The 13815-nt window shown below is 40.6% G+C and overlaps 2 protein-coding genes across 5 annotated transcripts in view; one reads left to right on the forward strand and one right to left on the reverse strand.

The window, feature by feature from the left end:
- The first annotated feature begins 55 nt into the window (after positions 1–55).
- On the forward strand, positions 56–8007 carry LOC146512667 (cartilage-associated protein-like). Of its 2 annotated transcripts, XM_085170895.1 has the most exons (7): positions 56–1867; positions 2297–2446; positions 3076–3247; positions 3453–3581; positions 3678–3823; positions 3910–3993; positions 4199–8007. In XM_085170895.1, the coding sequence occupies exons 1-7, from the start codon at positions 1406–1408 to the stop codon at positions 4343–4345; spliced, it is 1290 nt and encodes a 429-aa protein (XP_085027021.1). In that variant the 5' UTR covers positions 56–1405; the 3' UTR covers positions 4346–8007. The 2 variants fall into 2 exon arrangements, with proteins under 2 accessions (XP_085027021.1, XP_085027020.1); XM_085170894.1 differs by having other exon boundaries at positions 3453–3823.
- The window catches only part of adam11 (ADAM metallopeptidase domain 11), a 29450-nt gene continuing 20943 nt past the window's right edge, over positions 5309–13815 (reverse strand). Inside the window, exons 11-27 of one of the 3 annotated variants that reach the window (XM_085170885.1) lie at positions 13056–13222; positions 12894–12978; positions 12711–12801; positions 12351–12402; positions 12120–12219; positions 11958–12029; positions 11732–11824; positions 11390–11470; positions 11253–11303; positions 11097–11160; positions 10818–10923; positions 10586–10705; positions 10222–10390; positions 9991–10105; positions 8989–9079; positions 7866–7883; positions 7027–7168 (exon numbers count right to left, since the gene is read on the reverse strand). In XM_085170885.1, coding sequence (XP_085027011.1) covers positions 7153–7168; positions 7866–7883; positions 8989–9079; positions 9991–10105; positions 10222–10390; positions 10586–10705; positions 10818–10923; positions 11097–11160; positions 11253–11303; positions 11390–11470; positions 11732–11824; positions 11958–12029; positions 12120–12219; positions 12351–12402; positions 12711–12801; positions 12894–12978; positions 13056–13222 — 1491 coding nt within the window. In that variant the 3' untranslated portion in view covers positions 7027–7152. Of the gene's footprint in view, positions 7169–7426; positions 7884–8988; positions 9080–9990; positions 10106–10221; positions 10391–10585; positions 10706–10817; positions 10924–11096; positions 11161–11252; positions 11304–11389; positions 11471–11731; positions 11825–11957; positions 12030–12119; positions 12220–12350; positions 12403–12710; positions 12802–12893; positions 12979–13055; positions 13223–13815 lie in introns of those variants that run through there. The other 2 variants (XM_085170887.1, XM_085170884.1) reach the window with 2 other exon arrangements.

Here is a 13815-nt window from a genome sequence, read left to right on the forward strand (position 1 = left end):
GGAATGTGGGAGCTGGGAGAGGCAAGCCCCTCCGTCAAACTTACCACAATAAGAAAAAAAAAACTCCTTCAAAATAAGATATAGCCTTATAATAGAGGTAACTGCGTTTTACTGGGGAAAACACAAAGTAAAAAACAGTAATGATAAACATAACAGTACACAAGTCCCCGGTCATCACGTGCTTTCTGAAATACAAATCACTCCAATCGCTACCCACTGAATGTTTTTCTTCACATTGGTTTATAATTTAACCAAACACAGGCTTTGAAAATTGTTCTAAATTTCCTCATTCCGGCCTTTGCTTAAACATTATCTCTAATGCACAAAATGTCATCTTTTCACCATATAACCACTTTGAAGTCTGTCAGTGCGTCTGGATACCTAAAAATGTAACGTTTGCTTTTTATTTTGAAATTAACGGCGCCTGTTCTTCTAGTGTGCCTTAACTCCTCAGCACCGCTGCACACAGCTGTGGGCAAACCGAATCGCCTCTCTGAGCCGTAAAGTAGCCCGAGAGCCTCAAAAGTTTCAGCTTTTCATTAATGCCGTGAAGTTCTGGTTCAGTCCAACTCATGTGGTGCTCACTTCCTTTACGTTGTCAAAAAAAATTCAAAGAAACACCAACAATATAGCACTTATGTTTTGAAAACAATAAAGATTTCACGTGTAGTGAAGTTTTATTTATCTGTACAAATGAAAACGAGATCTCTATAGATTATATGTACTGCTTATTGCGTGATATTGCTTAAATTTGAAAACATTAAATGGAACTAAAATTAATGACTTATGAAAAAGTCACCTTGGTACGACACAGAGTAATCGATCGAAGTGATTTCAGATGTTTCTGTGTAGTCAACAGGATCTATGACGCATCCGTACCTACATTATAATTAATTAAGTATTTTCGGCTCGCTAACATTATTTTCTAGAACTGTGATGTTGTATTTGTTGCAATTTCTTCTGCCCTCTTGGCCAGCTCTCTCTTGAAAAAGATCGTTTCAAAGATCGGAATGATCTCGAATTGATATCGGTATAAGACATGTTAGACAGATTATAGGCCAATAAGTCATTTACAACAGTTTCAATATTGACAATCATTTCATAACCAATGCTGGAAGGGATTGTTTTGTTTTTTTTTTGTTTTTTTTGGTAGAATGCTTTTGGGTACGGCAGGCGCCGAGGGCGCACTGGAAATCCCTTTTACGCACGGTTATTGTGCCAAATAAAGAATCGCGGCGACTATAGGGACAGCTGTGGGCCTACATTGAGAAACTTGAGACAGCCGCGGCTGAAAGGCCCAATCCATGAATTCCAACAGACCCCTAAGCGGTTCAGCAGACCACCACCACACAGTAAACGGTAAAGCATTAAGACAGAAGACGGAGGACTGGGATGTGACCTCACCATGGTGACATTATGCGCAAAAGTAGAGTCGCTGGTAACACTGCTTTGTGTGACCTTTGTTTTAATGACAAAGGCACAATATGAAAACTACAATTTCCGAAATTTTTCCGGAGAGGACCTCATGCCCCTCACCGCTGCGTACGGGAAGGCGCTGGATTATTACGCAGCGGGAAACTGGACGGAATCGATCCAGTACTTGGAATTAAGCCTACGTTTGTACCGGCTTCTGAAGGACAGCGTGAGACACTGCGCGAGCCACTGTAACTCGAGCAAGCATGACGACGAGTCTTTTGCTGGATATCCGGATCTCCGCGTCTACTGGGACGTTATGATGAAGGCGACCTGTCAAAAGAAGTGCAGGGCGCTTTTCCCCGCGTTCCAGCTGCCTCCTCCCGGCCGAGAGATCCTGGAGGATTTCAGCAGAAGATCTCCCTACAGATACCTGCACTTTGCTCACTCACAGGTCAGACAACATCCAATTAATTCACAACACCCATTTATTTAAAGGTATTTGCAATATGTTAAACTACTATGTTTTTTGTTTTTTAAATACTTCGGTTTGGATCAATATATACATTCTGCGTGTAGACTAATGATAAATTAAAGAAAAAATAATAGGTTGATTTCACTTGGACGCGCAATAGAGCTGAAAACTTTAAACGGAGGCCTGCAACAATCGTCATGTTATCTTGGACCATGTGTAATATACCTCCAAATATTCCACTCTCTTGACTTTCAAATGTCGGACAAAAATAAATAATTCTAACTCCTGCAGCGATTTTTGCGGTGATTTTTAGTTTGTGCGACAGAAATAAACAAAACAAAACAAACAAAAAAACCCACAGACCTCTGTGCGCTATTTCACAACATCCAAAGTAATTTGTGTGCACAGCTGAATGACCTGCAGAGGGCGGTACCATGCGCCCACACCTTCCTCCAGAGGAACCCTGAGGACCAGCAAATGCAGCAGTTGATGGAGGAATACAAGAGCAAGTATGACCTGAGCGGCTACCTCATCGACCACGAAGAACGACTCTACGAGGTGAGAAGCGCTCAGCCATTGTTCTTTAAGTCTGGAAAAGCCTCACCTGCAATCTCTTTAAAAAAAAAAAAAAGAAAAAAAGGAGTATGAAGTCTGCAAAGCAACATCTGCTTAAGTCAAAAACAGTTTGGAAATTGTTTAGATAAAGCAAAGAATGGATTCTACTAAACACTGACTGTATTTACTACACTGATTGAGTCAGTCCAAAAACTGTCCTGATGGAAAAGTCATTATGTTTTCAGTTTAATGCCCCAAAGCAGATCCAAACTCCACTTGGAAAGAAAAACAAAAATACAAGCCAAAGCTTTTGTGTTGGCTCACACAGACTCCTGACCCAAACATGAAATCTTGACACGCTATCCTGCAAGAAACTACCTCACAAGTTGAAGTTATCTGCAAGGACGAGTGGGTGCAAAATTTGTATAAAGCTTCCCAAACTTATGCATTCCTGTGTTATTGGGGCTAACACATACAAATCAGAAAACAATGAAATACTTCAATGAGACTGAACTGCTTGAGATGTAGAAGGCGCTGTATTGGGCCTTTCTTTTATAAGTAATAGAGTGAACAAACTCTTTACTTGGATTATTTACAATTTGCCAGCTAATGGTTTCTAATTTTGTTTCCAGACGTCATTTCTGAGAGGAGTGAAACTTGTGGGTTTGGGCGACTACAGCAGCGGTGTTCAAGAGTTGGAGGAAGCTCTGTGGCTCTACTTCCAGGAATATGACCTGTGTCAGGTCGAATGTGAAGGGATCACTCAACTTTTACCAGACAGAGACTTCTATGCAGTCATTGCAGGTTGGTGTGTCATATTTAAAAATGTCCAGATTATCAATATACTCACTAATGAGCATCTAAACGACACTAAAATCTTCTTTAAAAATAAATCTAAATGTAAAAGCTGTGATTTTAGAATCACAAATGATTCTGGATCCAGTGTTTCTTCCGTTTTTCAGCACACTTCTAGTTTCATGTAATCTGAATTCTTTCTGCTTGTCAACAGATGCCTACATTGACACATTAAGGTGCAAACTGAGGTGCGAAGAAAACCTGACACCGAATATTGGGGGTTATTTTGTAGTGAAATTTGTGCCCACTGTTTACCACTACCTCCAGTATGCCTATTATAAGTGTAAGTTCAGCATCATCACAGATTCTGAATATTCTTTCTCAACACTTTCTGCTGTTGAATCTCTGAGTGTTTGTGGTCTGTGTATTCTCTGCACAGTGAACGATGGACGCAGTGCAGTGCCCTGTGCGCACAGCTACTTCCTGTTCGAGCCTGAGGACCCAGTCATGAAGCAGAACCTGCTATATTATAAAGCCTACAGTCAACAGTGGGGGCTTCAGTCCAACCACTTTACCCCCAGGATGGTAAGATGAAAATTGGAAAAGTTTGTTGCAGAATACAGTTGAATATCGCTCTATAATAATCATGCCACCAATCTTTGTCTTAACAGGAAGCTTTCAAACACTACAACCAGACAATAATGCAAAAAAAGATGTTGGCATTTGCAGAAACATACTTAGGTCTGTCTGATGAGGTGAGCTTTATACAAAAACAGCTCATTCTTTGGCCACATAAGAGCTAAGATTGCCTGAAATGCTGAATGAAATCCCTTAAAAACATTGATTATCCAAAATAATCCAGTATAATCAATTTGATGTTTATTGAACATTCAGGGAGAAGTTTTGTGGCTGCATGTTTTAGCACTTGTAATGTAATTGCGATTTGGATGGTTCTTCCAGGACTTTCTAGGACCAGAGGAGGTTGCACGGTCGGCCCCAGACTCTCCTGATGCTGAGTTTGAAGGTATTGGAGATTATGAGGAGTCAATTTACGCAAACTGGAAGCAACTGAAGGGCAAAGGGGATGCTGGCGAGTCAGACATCTGAAGATTTTCTGGAGTTTACAGAGAATAGTCTGACTATAAGACTATAAATAACCACTTGTTACAACCAAGGTATGCAGAAGAGCATCTCTGAATGTGCAACACAGTGCCACTCCTATCATTAAGAACAAGAAACTGAGGCTACAATTCACACAGGATCACCAGAACTGGACAACAGAAGCTAGACTGGAAAACTATTGTAGTCTGATGATTCCCACAATCCGGGTTTCTGCTGTGACATTCAGACAGTGGGGTCAAAAATTTGGCATTAACAACATAAAAGCGTGGATCCATCCTCCCTTGTAGCTACGGATCTGGGTTAGGATTATGGTTAACACATCATGTCACAAAGCTCAAATCATCTCAAACGTTTCTTGAACAAGACGAGGAGTTCACTGTACTCAAATGGCCTTCACAGTCACCAGATCTCAGTCAAACAGAGCACCTTTGGGATGTGGTGGAATGGGAGATTCCCATCATAAATGTGCAGCAACTGTGTGACAATGTGTTGATAGACCAAAATCTGTGATAAATGGTCCCAGCACCTTGTTGAATCTATGCCACAAAGAATTAAGCATAAGCAGTCCTGAAGGTAAAAAGAGACCCAACCCTGTGCTAGCAGTACCTAATAAAGTGGCTGATCAGTGTAATTAGACTTTAAAACTAGTAATATTCTAGCTGTCACAACAAGCAGTGTCATTATGAATTATGAACATGAAACTGAAGTAGCAAGTTAGTCAGCGTTGCACAGATGGTCAACCAAATATTTACGAATTATCAAATACTTTCAAGCCAGATTCAGTACAGTATAATACAGTATATATTAAGCAAGTCAGTAACATTGTATTAAAATTGTTTAGCTGTAAACTTAATCTAATGTAACACAAACAATCAGCAACAAAAAAAGTTTAATTATATCTGGATTCATAGCAGCAGACACTCATGCAGTGGATCACAGAGTCACTCGAGTTCAGGTAGGTTTTATTATGGATTTTAATATACAGTAATACGAGTATTTACACTGAGAGCCAGGTTACCTAAAACTAGACAATGTTGGCTTTTAATAGTGAGTAGTGCCAAAGTCCTTTTAATAAGTCAAACTACAGCGTGTGATCACAGCTACAGTAAACATGGTGTGACCTGAGCTTCCAGCACACTCAAGGACAGACATGTCCTAAAGATTTTTTCATGTTTCTACAGCGTTTATGGGTGAAAGAGTCCAACTGTAATTAAACAGATATGTTAACCCTTTAAATGAAGCCTGTGGTGACAAATATTGAGCACATGTGACGTTATATACTGTTAAAAGTCTTTTTCTTGTCTACAAAAACAATTTATTAAAGTTATTTTCAGGAGGCAGGAGCCTTTACTAGAGATCCTCGTGTGATGGACTTCAACTCAACGTATCAACACTCCTTTAACGCTCCTGTAGGTTGGCTGGCAGTGTAACTCGGATAATTTCTTCTGGCACCTGTGCCAACGACTCTTAATGCCATTAATGATAAAATACAGCTTTGTGTGACAATCACAGGAGTATAAGCCTCTAAACCTGATCGACACGCTCTGATACTCAATTTTTTAATGCACTTATATACTGCTCATTATCTGGATCTGTTCAATCAGAAGTATATAACCTGTAACCATTTAGAGACCAAGCATAATCAGCTAACCCTCAGAAGCCAAATTAATAATTCATGTACATTTCTGGACTTGAGGGAGATCCTGCGAGACATCTGTGTTGTCTCGTTATCATTTTTCAGTGTGAAAATCTAATACTGGCATGTATAAAACACACGGCCGTAGCCTGAGTGAGAGCCAGTGACATTTCTGAGCATTCAGAGAAGCTTTCTCCTAGATTTCCCCTAAGATGCAAAGATTTGCATCTCTTCTCGCTGATTAAATCATCCAAAACAAGCAGTTTCAGGAGGGAAGAGTCTTCTCTCTTCAGGCTTGTGCTTCCAGTCAGAGCGGCAGTGAGTCACAGCTGTCTAAAGGGGTCAGTACATTATATACAAACAGCACCCATGTTCAGCATACATGTATGCATACAGTATAGTGTGTATGCGGATTACAGGATCATACAGCGGGATGAAACATTGGGTGCATACATGTGCAGCTGGCCATCCAACACCATCCCTCGCAGGTTGGAACTACACGTTCATACATTAGCAATTATCATGTAGAAGCATTGATTTAGGATTAGGAAAGGAAGCATAAGGGGAGAAATTATGGCTATTACTCTGGAATGTAAAGGTCTACAAAACAAAACCCTCATATAGACAGACAAGATGTCAGCAGCCTGATATTATTACACTTCTATTACAGCTAAAGTCACACTTCTGAGAGGAGGTGGTTGTGCTCTCCACGAGGTTAAATATGTAACTGTTCTCTAATACAAGGCTTCATTAAACAAGTCAAGACTGAGCGAAGTTCATGGCCTATCTTCTGTGAAATCATTTAAAGGGGTGAAGCTTTTTAACAGTCAGTACAGCAGAAGACCTGCTGTGACCTGTCGAAGCGAAAAAAAAGAAGCTGTGTGTGTCCCAGACAAAAAGAAACAAAGATGTGGCAAAATGAAACAGGAGGAGGTGACGGCAGCAAAAGTGACTCAGACAGCTACAGACAGACTTTATGGTCTGTAGGAGTGCCCTCAGAGCTTCCATACTCCTGATTTATTTTTCCAGGTGGCTTGAGTACCAACATAAGAAACAGGAAAAATCTGAGGGCCAGTAATGGAAGACATCTTTGTTTTGTCTCCTCAGAGTGGACTGCACACAGTGTAAGGAAGATAGGACAGCAGAGAGATATGACTCAAACTCCCTTAGATCTGGAAAGAGAAGAGGAATGGGGTGGAGAAAAAAAAACAAGAGGAGAGGATAAGGAAGATAAAGAGGTGGGAGAAGAAGATAAAGATTGAGTCCCAAACTGAAAAGCCAAAGACGAGCCTTTCGGTTTTCTACAATGTAAATGACAGAGGCAAAAACTGAGGAGAAGCAATCAGCAAATGTTTATCTTTGCTCGAAAAACTGCTTTAATGACTGATTTAAAAACAGCTGCCAATTAATTTTCTGTTTAATTTAAAAAAAAAAACTTCATTAATAAAAAGTGAAGCTTTTATTAATGAAATGATACAAATCAACACAGAAGCTATATGCTAGGAATGGCAACCAACTCTGAAGCGGCACGCAGCACAAATAAAAATGAAGCAAACTAGATAACACAGTGAATAGGAGTTTGTATATTTTATGAATGGGTACTGCAATATGCACAAGCTATATAAAGACTGTAGTATGTGGCATTGCTTTATGCCATTGTCTCTATACAAATACACATTAATAATAATTTAAAAAAAGGATCATAAATGAGGAAAAATAAGAATAAAGAAGCAGGTAACAGATACAAGTGAGAGTCCTTAGAAAAAGGTCAGATGATTCTTACAAAACAGATGGCAATACAGTGATATAATCATCAGTGATTTAATGATGTCCCAGCTTTGGGATCAGCTCTGAAAGGTGGGATCATACCTTCCTTTCCGGATATTTCTGGACCGGAAGTGATGCAGGAAAAAGATAAACAGGGACAGCAATATTATAAACTTTGGTGTTCAAGGAGCAGTGTGATAAAAAACAAACAAACAAAAAAAAAAACAAAAAAAAAACAAAACACGCAGTGCAGAAAAACTGGCATTTACTTCAAATCTCACATCTTCATCTTTTGCTATCAACAAAGTAAACTCTACTGCCTGCTGGTGCAGGATCTGTCTGGGTAGATACAAGCTATAGTTATGAGATGAAGGCAAAAGATTACGACGAGCGCATCCGTTCCTCTGCATACTGCAGGCGTGCCACGGCAAAGCTAGCATGAGACAAGACAAAGCGGATAAAGCAGGCAGAAGAAAGATGATTGGGAGTCAAATCCAGCTGTGCACACTGAACTATGGAGAGACGTGCTTTCTAATAAGGGATTCTAATATGTGCACCAGTGTGCCAGAGAAAACTTCAAAGAAAGCCTCATCAATGCAGCAAAGCACTCCTAACATCACTAAAGTGAGCTGTTGGTGCCATGCAGAGAGGAGGAGAGGGCTGCAGAGGTCTGAGCATACCCAAACACACCCATTGAATTGCTGAGGTCAGTCTGACATGGGAGCTTACAGCAGTTTCACTATCTTGGACAAATTTACCTGAGAGAATAGCAACTAACTGTTGATTAATAAACTGTTTTTTTTTTCTTGAATTAACTGTATTAAGTAGAAAAACATGCCCTCAACAAGTTTCTGTCCTCAGAAAGCTCAGCCAACAATCCCAACCCTAATTTTGTTACTCTTCTTCAAATAGGAGTCAAATTCTAATCATCATCATCTCATGCCATGATGCAAGTTTCAGGGAAGATTTTATGTAAACAAAACAAAACAGCAAGCTACTGAAATGCTTTCATTCGTGCCAAATTCCTCGACATACCCACAGATGGTGAACCATCTACTGCACATCCACCCGCTTTATGAAGAAACCCACATGCTCTCTTGTGGTGAGTATGGATCAGGCTGCAAGCAGAGAAGCGTTCAGCAGCGAGCTGCAGGCAGGCGTCTACGTTAGCTGACAGAAGGAACATGGCAGGCACACACAGACGGAGGCATGCCAGAGCTCTTACTTAAATCCCCAACCAGTTCCCCCCAGGATTATCGCCGCCAGCAGAATAGCCCCAGCAACTGAGCCTATGATGATATTGGTACCACTGGGACCTGTGGGAGCAAAGGAAGAGGCATGTAGGCGTGCTGAGAACCAATAAGTGACTTTTTGGGTAGTTAATATACGCATTATGTACATATGGAAAATAAAAAGGGGCTTCATGTTCTGCACCACATACCGTCAGGTCCTTAACTATTTGGACAAGTACACATTTTTTTTCTCCATTTTCCTCCTCTTGCATAAAAATGGCTCCAATTTCCAAACAGTAAATCCAATAGGTTGCTAAAGTTGACAGTCGGCACTTCAATTAAATCTTGATGATTTAATTTAAATTAATCTGGTAGTGCACAGAGGTTATAAATTACAGAAAAAAAAGTATCACACTTATTGAAATAGCTGTATATTAGTTTGATTTAAGAGATGGGTAAGGGTGTAGGTGTGTATGTAAATGATTTTCTGTTTTAAAACATTTTAGTTCATGTTCATAGATCAAAAATGAAACTTTAGAAAATCCTAGTACAACCCCAACCAAAGTTTAATTTTTCTGTTTGTTTATTTTCAAAAAATTAAATAAAAGTCTATTATTACTCCTCCAAGTTTTATTTTGATTTTTTTTTCTGTGTTCTGTCTCCTGTTTTGCAACCACATGTTGTTCAGCTCTGCTGGATTCACTGTAGCTGCAGTTTGTTGTTGAAGGGAAAACAAATGCACTGTAATTATTTATTAATATTTTTTTAATTAATTGTCGCATCTTTTCAATAAATTATTAAACAACTAAATATTATAAAAAGCACATCATATTAAACAGCATGAATAGGTATGAACTTAAGATACGGACTTCAGATACGAAACAGACTTCTGCAAATGATTAGATGATCAAAAAGCAAATGAGCTCCGTTACTTTAGTGGAGCTGGCGGTGCGTACTCTGTCTGATGAAAGGACTAAACTGCTCTGTGAGGTTACCTTTGTACTTCTCTGGGCCATCTGGCGAGGTGGGGGTTGGGATCGGGTCAAACACACTGCAGTCCTTCCCGGTGTAGTCTGGATCACAGATACACTTCACCTCGTTACTGCACGTCTGCAGGACACAGAGGACGAACATAGTCAAAGCTTTATAAATGAGATAAAGTTCTAAAGTCCAAATTTGAAACACAGGAAGCTCCGAGGTGGGACAGATGGCGGTTGTGGACTCACCCCGTGGTGGGAGCAGATATGCAAGGATGAGGATCCAGGGCAGGTGCTGAGGTTGAAGGTGGTAACGGGGAGGCAGCGACGCTCCAAACACATCATGTTCGGCCCACATGGTGTCCCATCTTCCACATAGCCCAGATCCAAGCCATCATCCAGCACTGCGTGACCACCCCTGTGGGTCAGACAGTTATGTGAAATCATGCTTACCTAATATAATAATGTCTTCATGTGCAATCTTTTCCAAAAGGCTAATTTTCTGAGTGCATTCATCCACTACTGACAGGACAAAGAACTAAAATAGGAAAAAAAATAGATGAAACTGACATTTTTTCATGCCGAGGTTTTGAATTTCATCAGGCTGCCTCACCTGCAGTCCAGGTATCTGCTCTGATGGTGGATGGTCAGGCTGGTGACCTTTCCCTGCAGCTCGCCAAATCTCGGTCTGTCTGTCAGGTTGGTGCAAAGCAGCAAACCACACAGAACATCCCTGATGCAGGAAACAGAGAAAAGATGGAACAATAAAAGCTTAAAAATATTCCAGATAATCTAATTATAGGTCACAGTTCTTTTGTTATACACAGAAAGTTATATTCACTGACTGTTTATTGCACGGCACCCATCCCTGGCCACTGGAGTGTGGACCACAGTTTCCTCTCTCTGTGCCCTCAGAGTTCAGCTTTTCATAGCAAAATCTGTCAGCTGAGTCTGGGAAAAGAGAACAAACTCACATTTATTACAGTGAGTGTTACAATTAACTTATTAAGAAGATATAAAAACACAGAGGTTATGGCCAAAGAAAAGCGATAGCATGAATAGCCATTAAAGGGCAATAAAAAAATAAATCAAGAAATAAAGCTCAATATCAAATCCAAACCTACTGAAGCCCCACAGAGTGTTGCACTGGCTATCTCTGGTCTTGCAGCGACCTCCATAACAGCGACCCTGGCAGGGAAAAGAGAGCAATTAAAGATGCAGAGCAGATAAGAGAGGGAGTGAAGAATGTGCTATTAAATATAACTGTAATTGAACTTTACTTGGCCATCTTCACATGTGTAGCCATCCAGTTTGTGGACATTATGGGGACACTGGAAGAGAAATAACATCATCTGCCTTTTTAGAGTCACTGTGGGTGTTAGATCTCTGAATTTCTCTGCAGGGTGCTCTTTTTCACCTGGCTCGAGTCTCCCGTGCAGGTCTCAGGAATGTCACAGTCATTCACAGCACTGCGGCACGTCACCCCTCTCAGCTCATACTGCATCAGCAGCAGAGGAGAACACAAATGTAAGACATGTGGAGGAATGGTGCACGGAAAATGAGATGGACACACAGTCAATCTGTGCTATCTAGTTAGCAACATTGGCTGCACCTCTACCAAGAGTTTATATCAGTTTGTACCATCGTAGCATTTCCAATCAGTCTGACGGAAATGCAACCTTATATTCTCAGATAAGGTATCAGCACAGGGATCTTGGGGATGGAAAGAATTATGGTTTAATGCATTAAAACAGCTTACCTTACAGTCCCTGCAGCAGAGCCCATTGCTGCACATGGCATTATGGGTAAGAGTGCACTTTTTGCAGCAGTTGGCTCCACTCAGGGTGCACTCCTGTAGGAAAAGAGAGGGTTTTCTTTTAGGTCCTCACATCCCAAACTCATAACTAATACCTACACTTACAATCTAACACAGTATAAAGACAAAACTAGTTAAACCATCGTTGAATTAATTAGTTTATGCTCACCACCAGTGATCCACAGTCGCATTCCTCTCCAAGCTCTACATACCCATTGCCACACTCTGATGGGTCTAGGAGCTACAGCAAGAAATGAGAGTTTTTCTTATATTTCTATCCCTACAAAAGAGATTAATCTTGACCTTAAGATAGTCAGTTACTATCTCTCACCTTTGTGGGCTTGTTGAAGAGGCAGCTGCCTCCTCCCTGCTGGAGGAAACGCAGATACTCATCTATACTACAGCGAGAGAACTTCCTTGGCAGGTAGTAGCTGATTAACACAAGAAACAGAAAATATTTAGCAATTTATCAATTAACTGAAAAATCTGTTGAAAATCAAAAGACATCTGTTTTTGCTCAAAATTCTTACTAAAATGTACAGAAAGGTTAATTTATTGTTACCCTGTATCCTCCATGATACAGCCCAGCCACGGATCTGGACACCTGCAGTCACCTGGAGAAAAGAAAAACAAGCCTGTGCTGAAACTGAGGATGTGCTTGTTATACCTGAAACAGTGAGATGATGCGTTTGCTCAGTGATAAATGTATAAGAATAGGCTCAGTGAGCAAATTAAATGAGTGCTGTTTATTAGATTTCTTATGGTGGTGGAGGGATGATGATTTGGGGTCGTTTTAAAGCCACAGGATCTGATTATCTTGCAGTCACTGAGTCTAACATGATCTCCTCTGTATGCCAAAGTATTCTAATCTCAAATGTGAGTCTTGTGCAAGGCTTTAGTTCAGCTCTACACTGAGTTTTACCAGCAGCTGTTCGCTCCTTGTTCCTTAGCATGCCGATGTTCTGACCAAGACTCTGAGACAATGTGATGGCCATAGGACCCACACTGCCAAACTGAAGAAACACACAATCAAACACGCTAATAATTAGCCTCACAAATATCAATATTTAGAAGTTTAGTAGACAGTAGAGAGCACAAATGTCACCTCATTGATCCCTCCACCCCGAGTCAACGAGCAGATGCCCCCAATGTAGGCTGCCTCGCTGCGGCTGCTCATGAACGTCCTCCCACTGTGGTAAAGACAAGACTGTTAGGAGAGAAGGAGAGCAAGCCGGAGGAGGATGAGGACGAGAAAATGAAGACTCACGAGAAGAGATGCACAGCATCAACGCGCTCCTTGATGCTCTCCTTTCTGTACTTCATGAAGTCACGCAGGGTGAGCAACGGGTCATCGCCGACAGCGACCCTGTTTTCAGATGACCAAGTTTCCATGGCTACCAGGACGATGCGAGTGTTGAGCTGCTCCTTGTAGATCTAAAAGAGATAATCAGCACGTGATTGTGCATCCTCACCTGGTATGTAATCATTTAAGTGCCCAATTTCTGTGAACAGTTGCAGTAGACCCCTCTGAAAGGAAGAGGGTGCTGTGGGTTAAGGCTGTGGACTAGATCCTTCTTTATAATAGAGTACAACAGCTCAGTCTCGAATAAAAATAGCTCGTCTTAGATGGTTCTGTCTATTTTTTTTAATGACAGCTTCATGAAGCGGTGTAAATTAAATTTCCATATAAAATCTTTTGTCAAATTTGTCACGGTTTAGGTAGAAGGTCATTCAGTATTCATACATATTGAAGGAATATGCAAATCACTAATATTCCCAGTGCAGCTGGTTAAAGATACTTCAGCTAGACCGTAACATGTAAACCATCTTTCATTCATCCTGGTAACCTTTTGCCGTCTACCTAAAAATCCCTGTCAGAGCTGGTTAACTCCAGATCAACCCTCCAGATAATTCCATCTGAAATCTTTGGATACAATCTGTTACGCTTAAATGTGCTATATTAATTCATATTTATGAATAATAATGATTTAAATTGTGCAATATTGCATATAATGGAGACCATTTAC

Source organism: Neolamprologus multifasciatus, chromosome 8 (genome assembly GCF_963576455.1).
Source record: "Neolamprologus multifasciatus chromosome 8, fNeoMul1.2, whole genome shotgun sequence".
NCBI classification, from domain to species: Eukaryota; Metazoa; Chordata; class Actinopteri; order Cichliformes; family Cichlidae; genus Neolamprologus; species Neolamprologus multifasciatus.

Excerpts from the sequence above, each read along its gene's own strand:
- LOC146512667 (XM_085170894.1), top strand. The coding sequence starts at position 1,406 with ATGGTGACATTATGCGCAAAAGTAGAGTCGCTGGTAACACTGCTTTGT. Across the intron at positions 1,868-2,296 it reads TGCACTTTGCTCACTCACAG|CTGAATGACCTGCAGAGGGC; the intron begins GTCAGACAACAT and ends TTGTGTGCACAG. Across the intron at positions 2,447-3,075 it reads ACGAAGAACGACTCTACGAG|ACGTCATTTCTGAGAGGAGT; the intron begins GTGAGAAGCGCT and ends TTTTGTTTCCAG.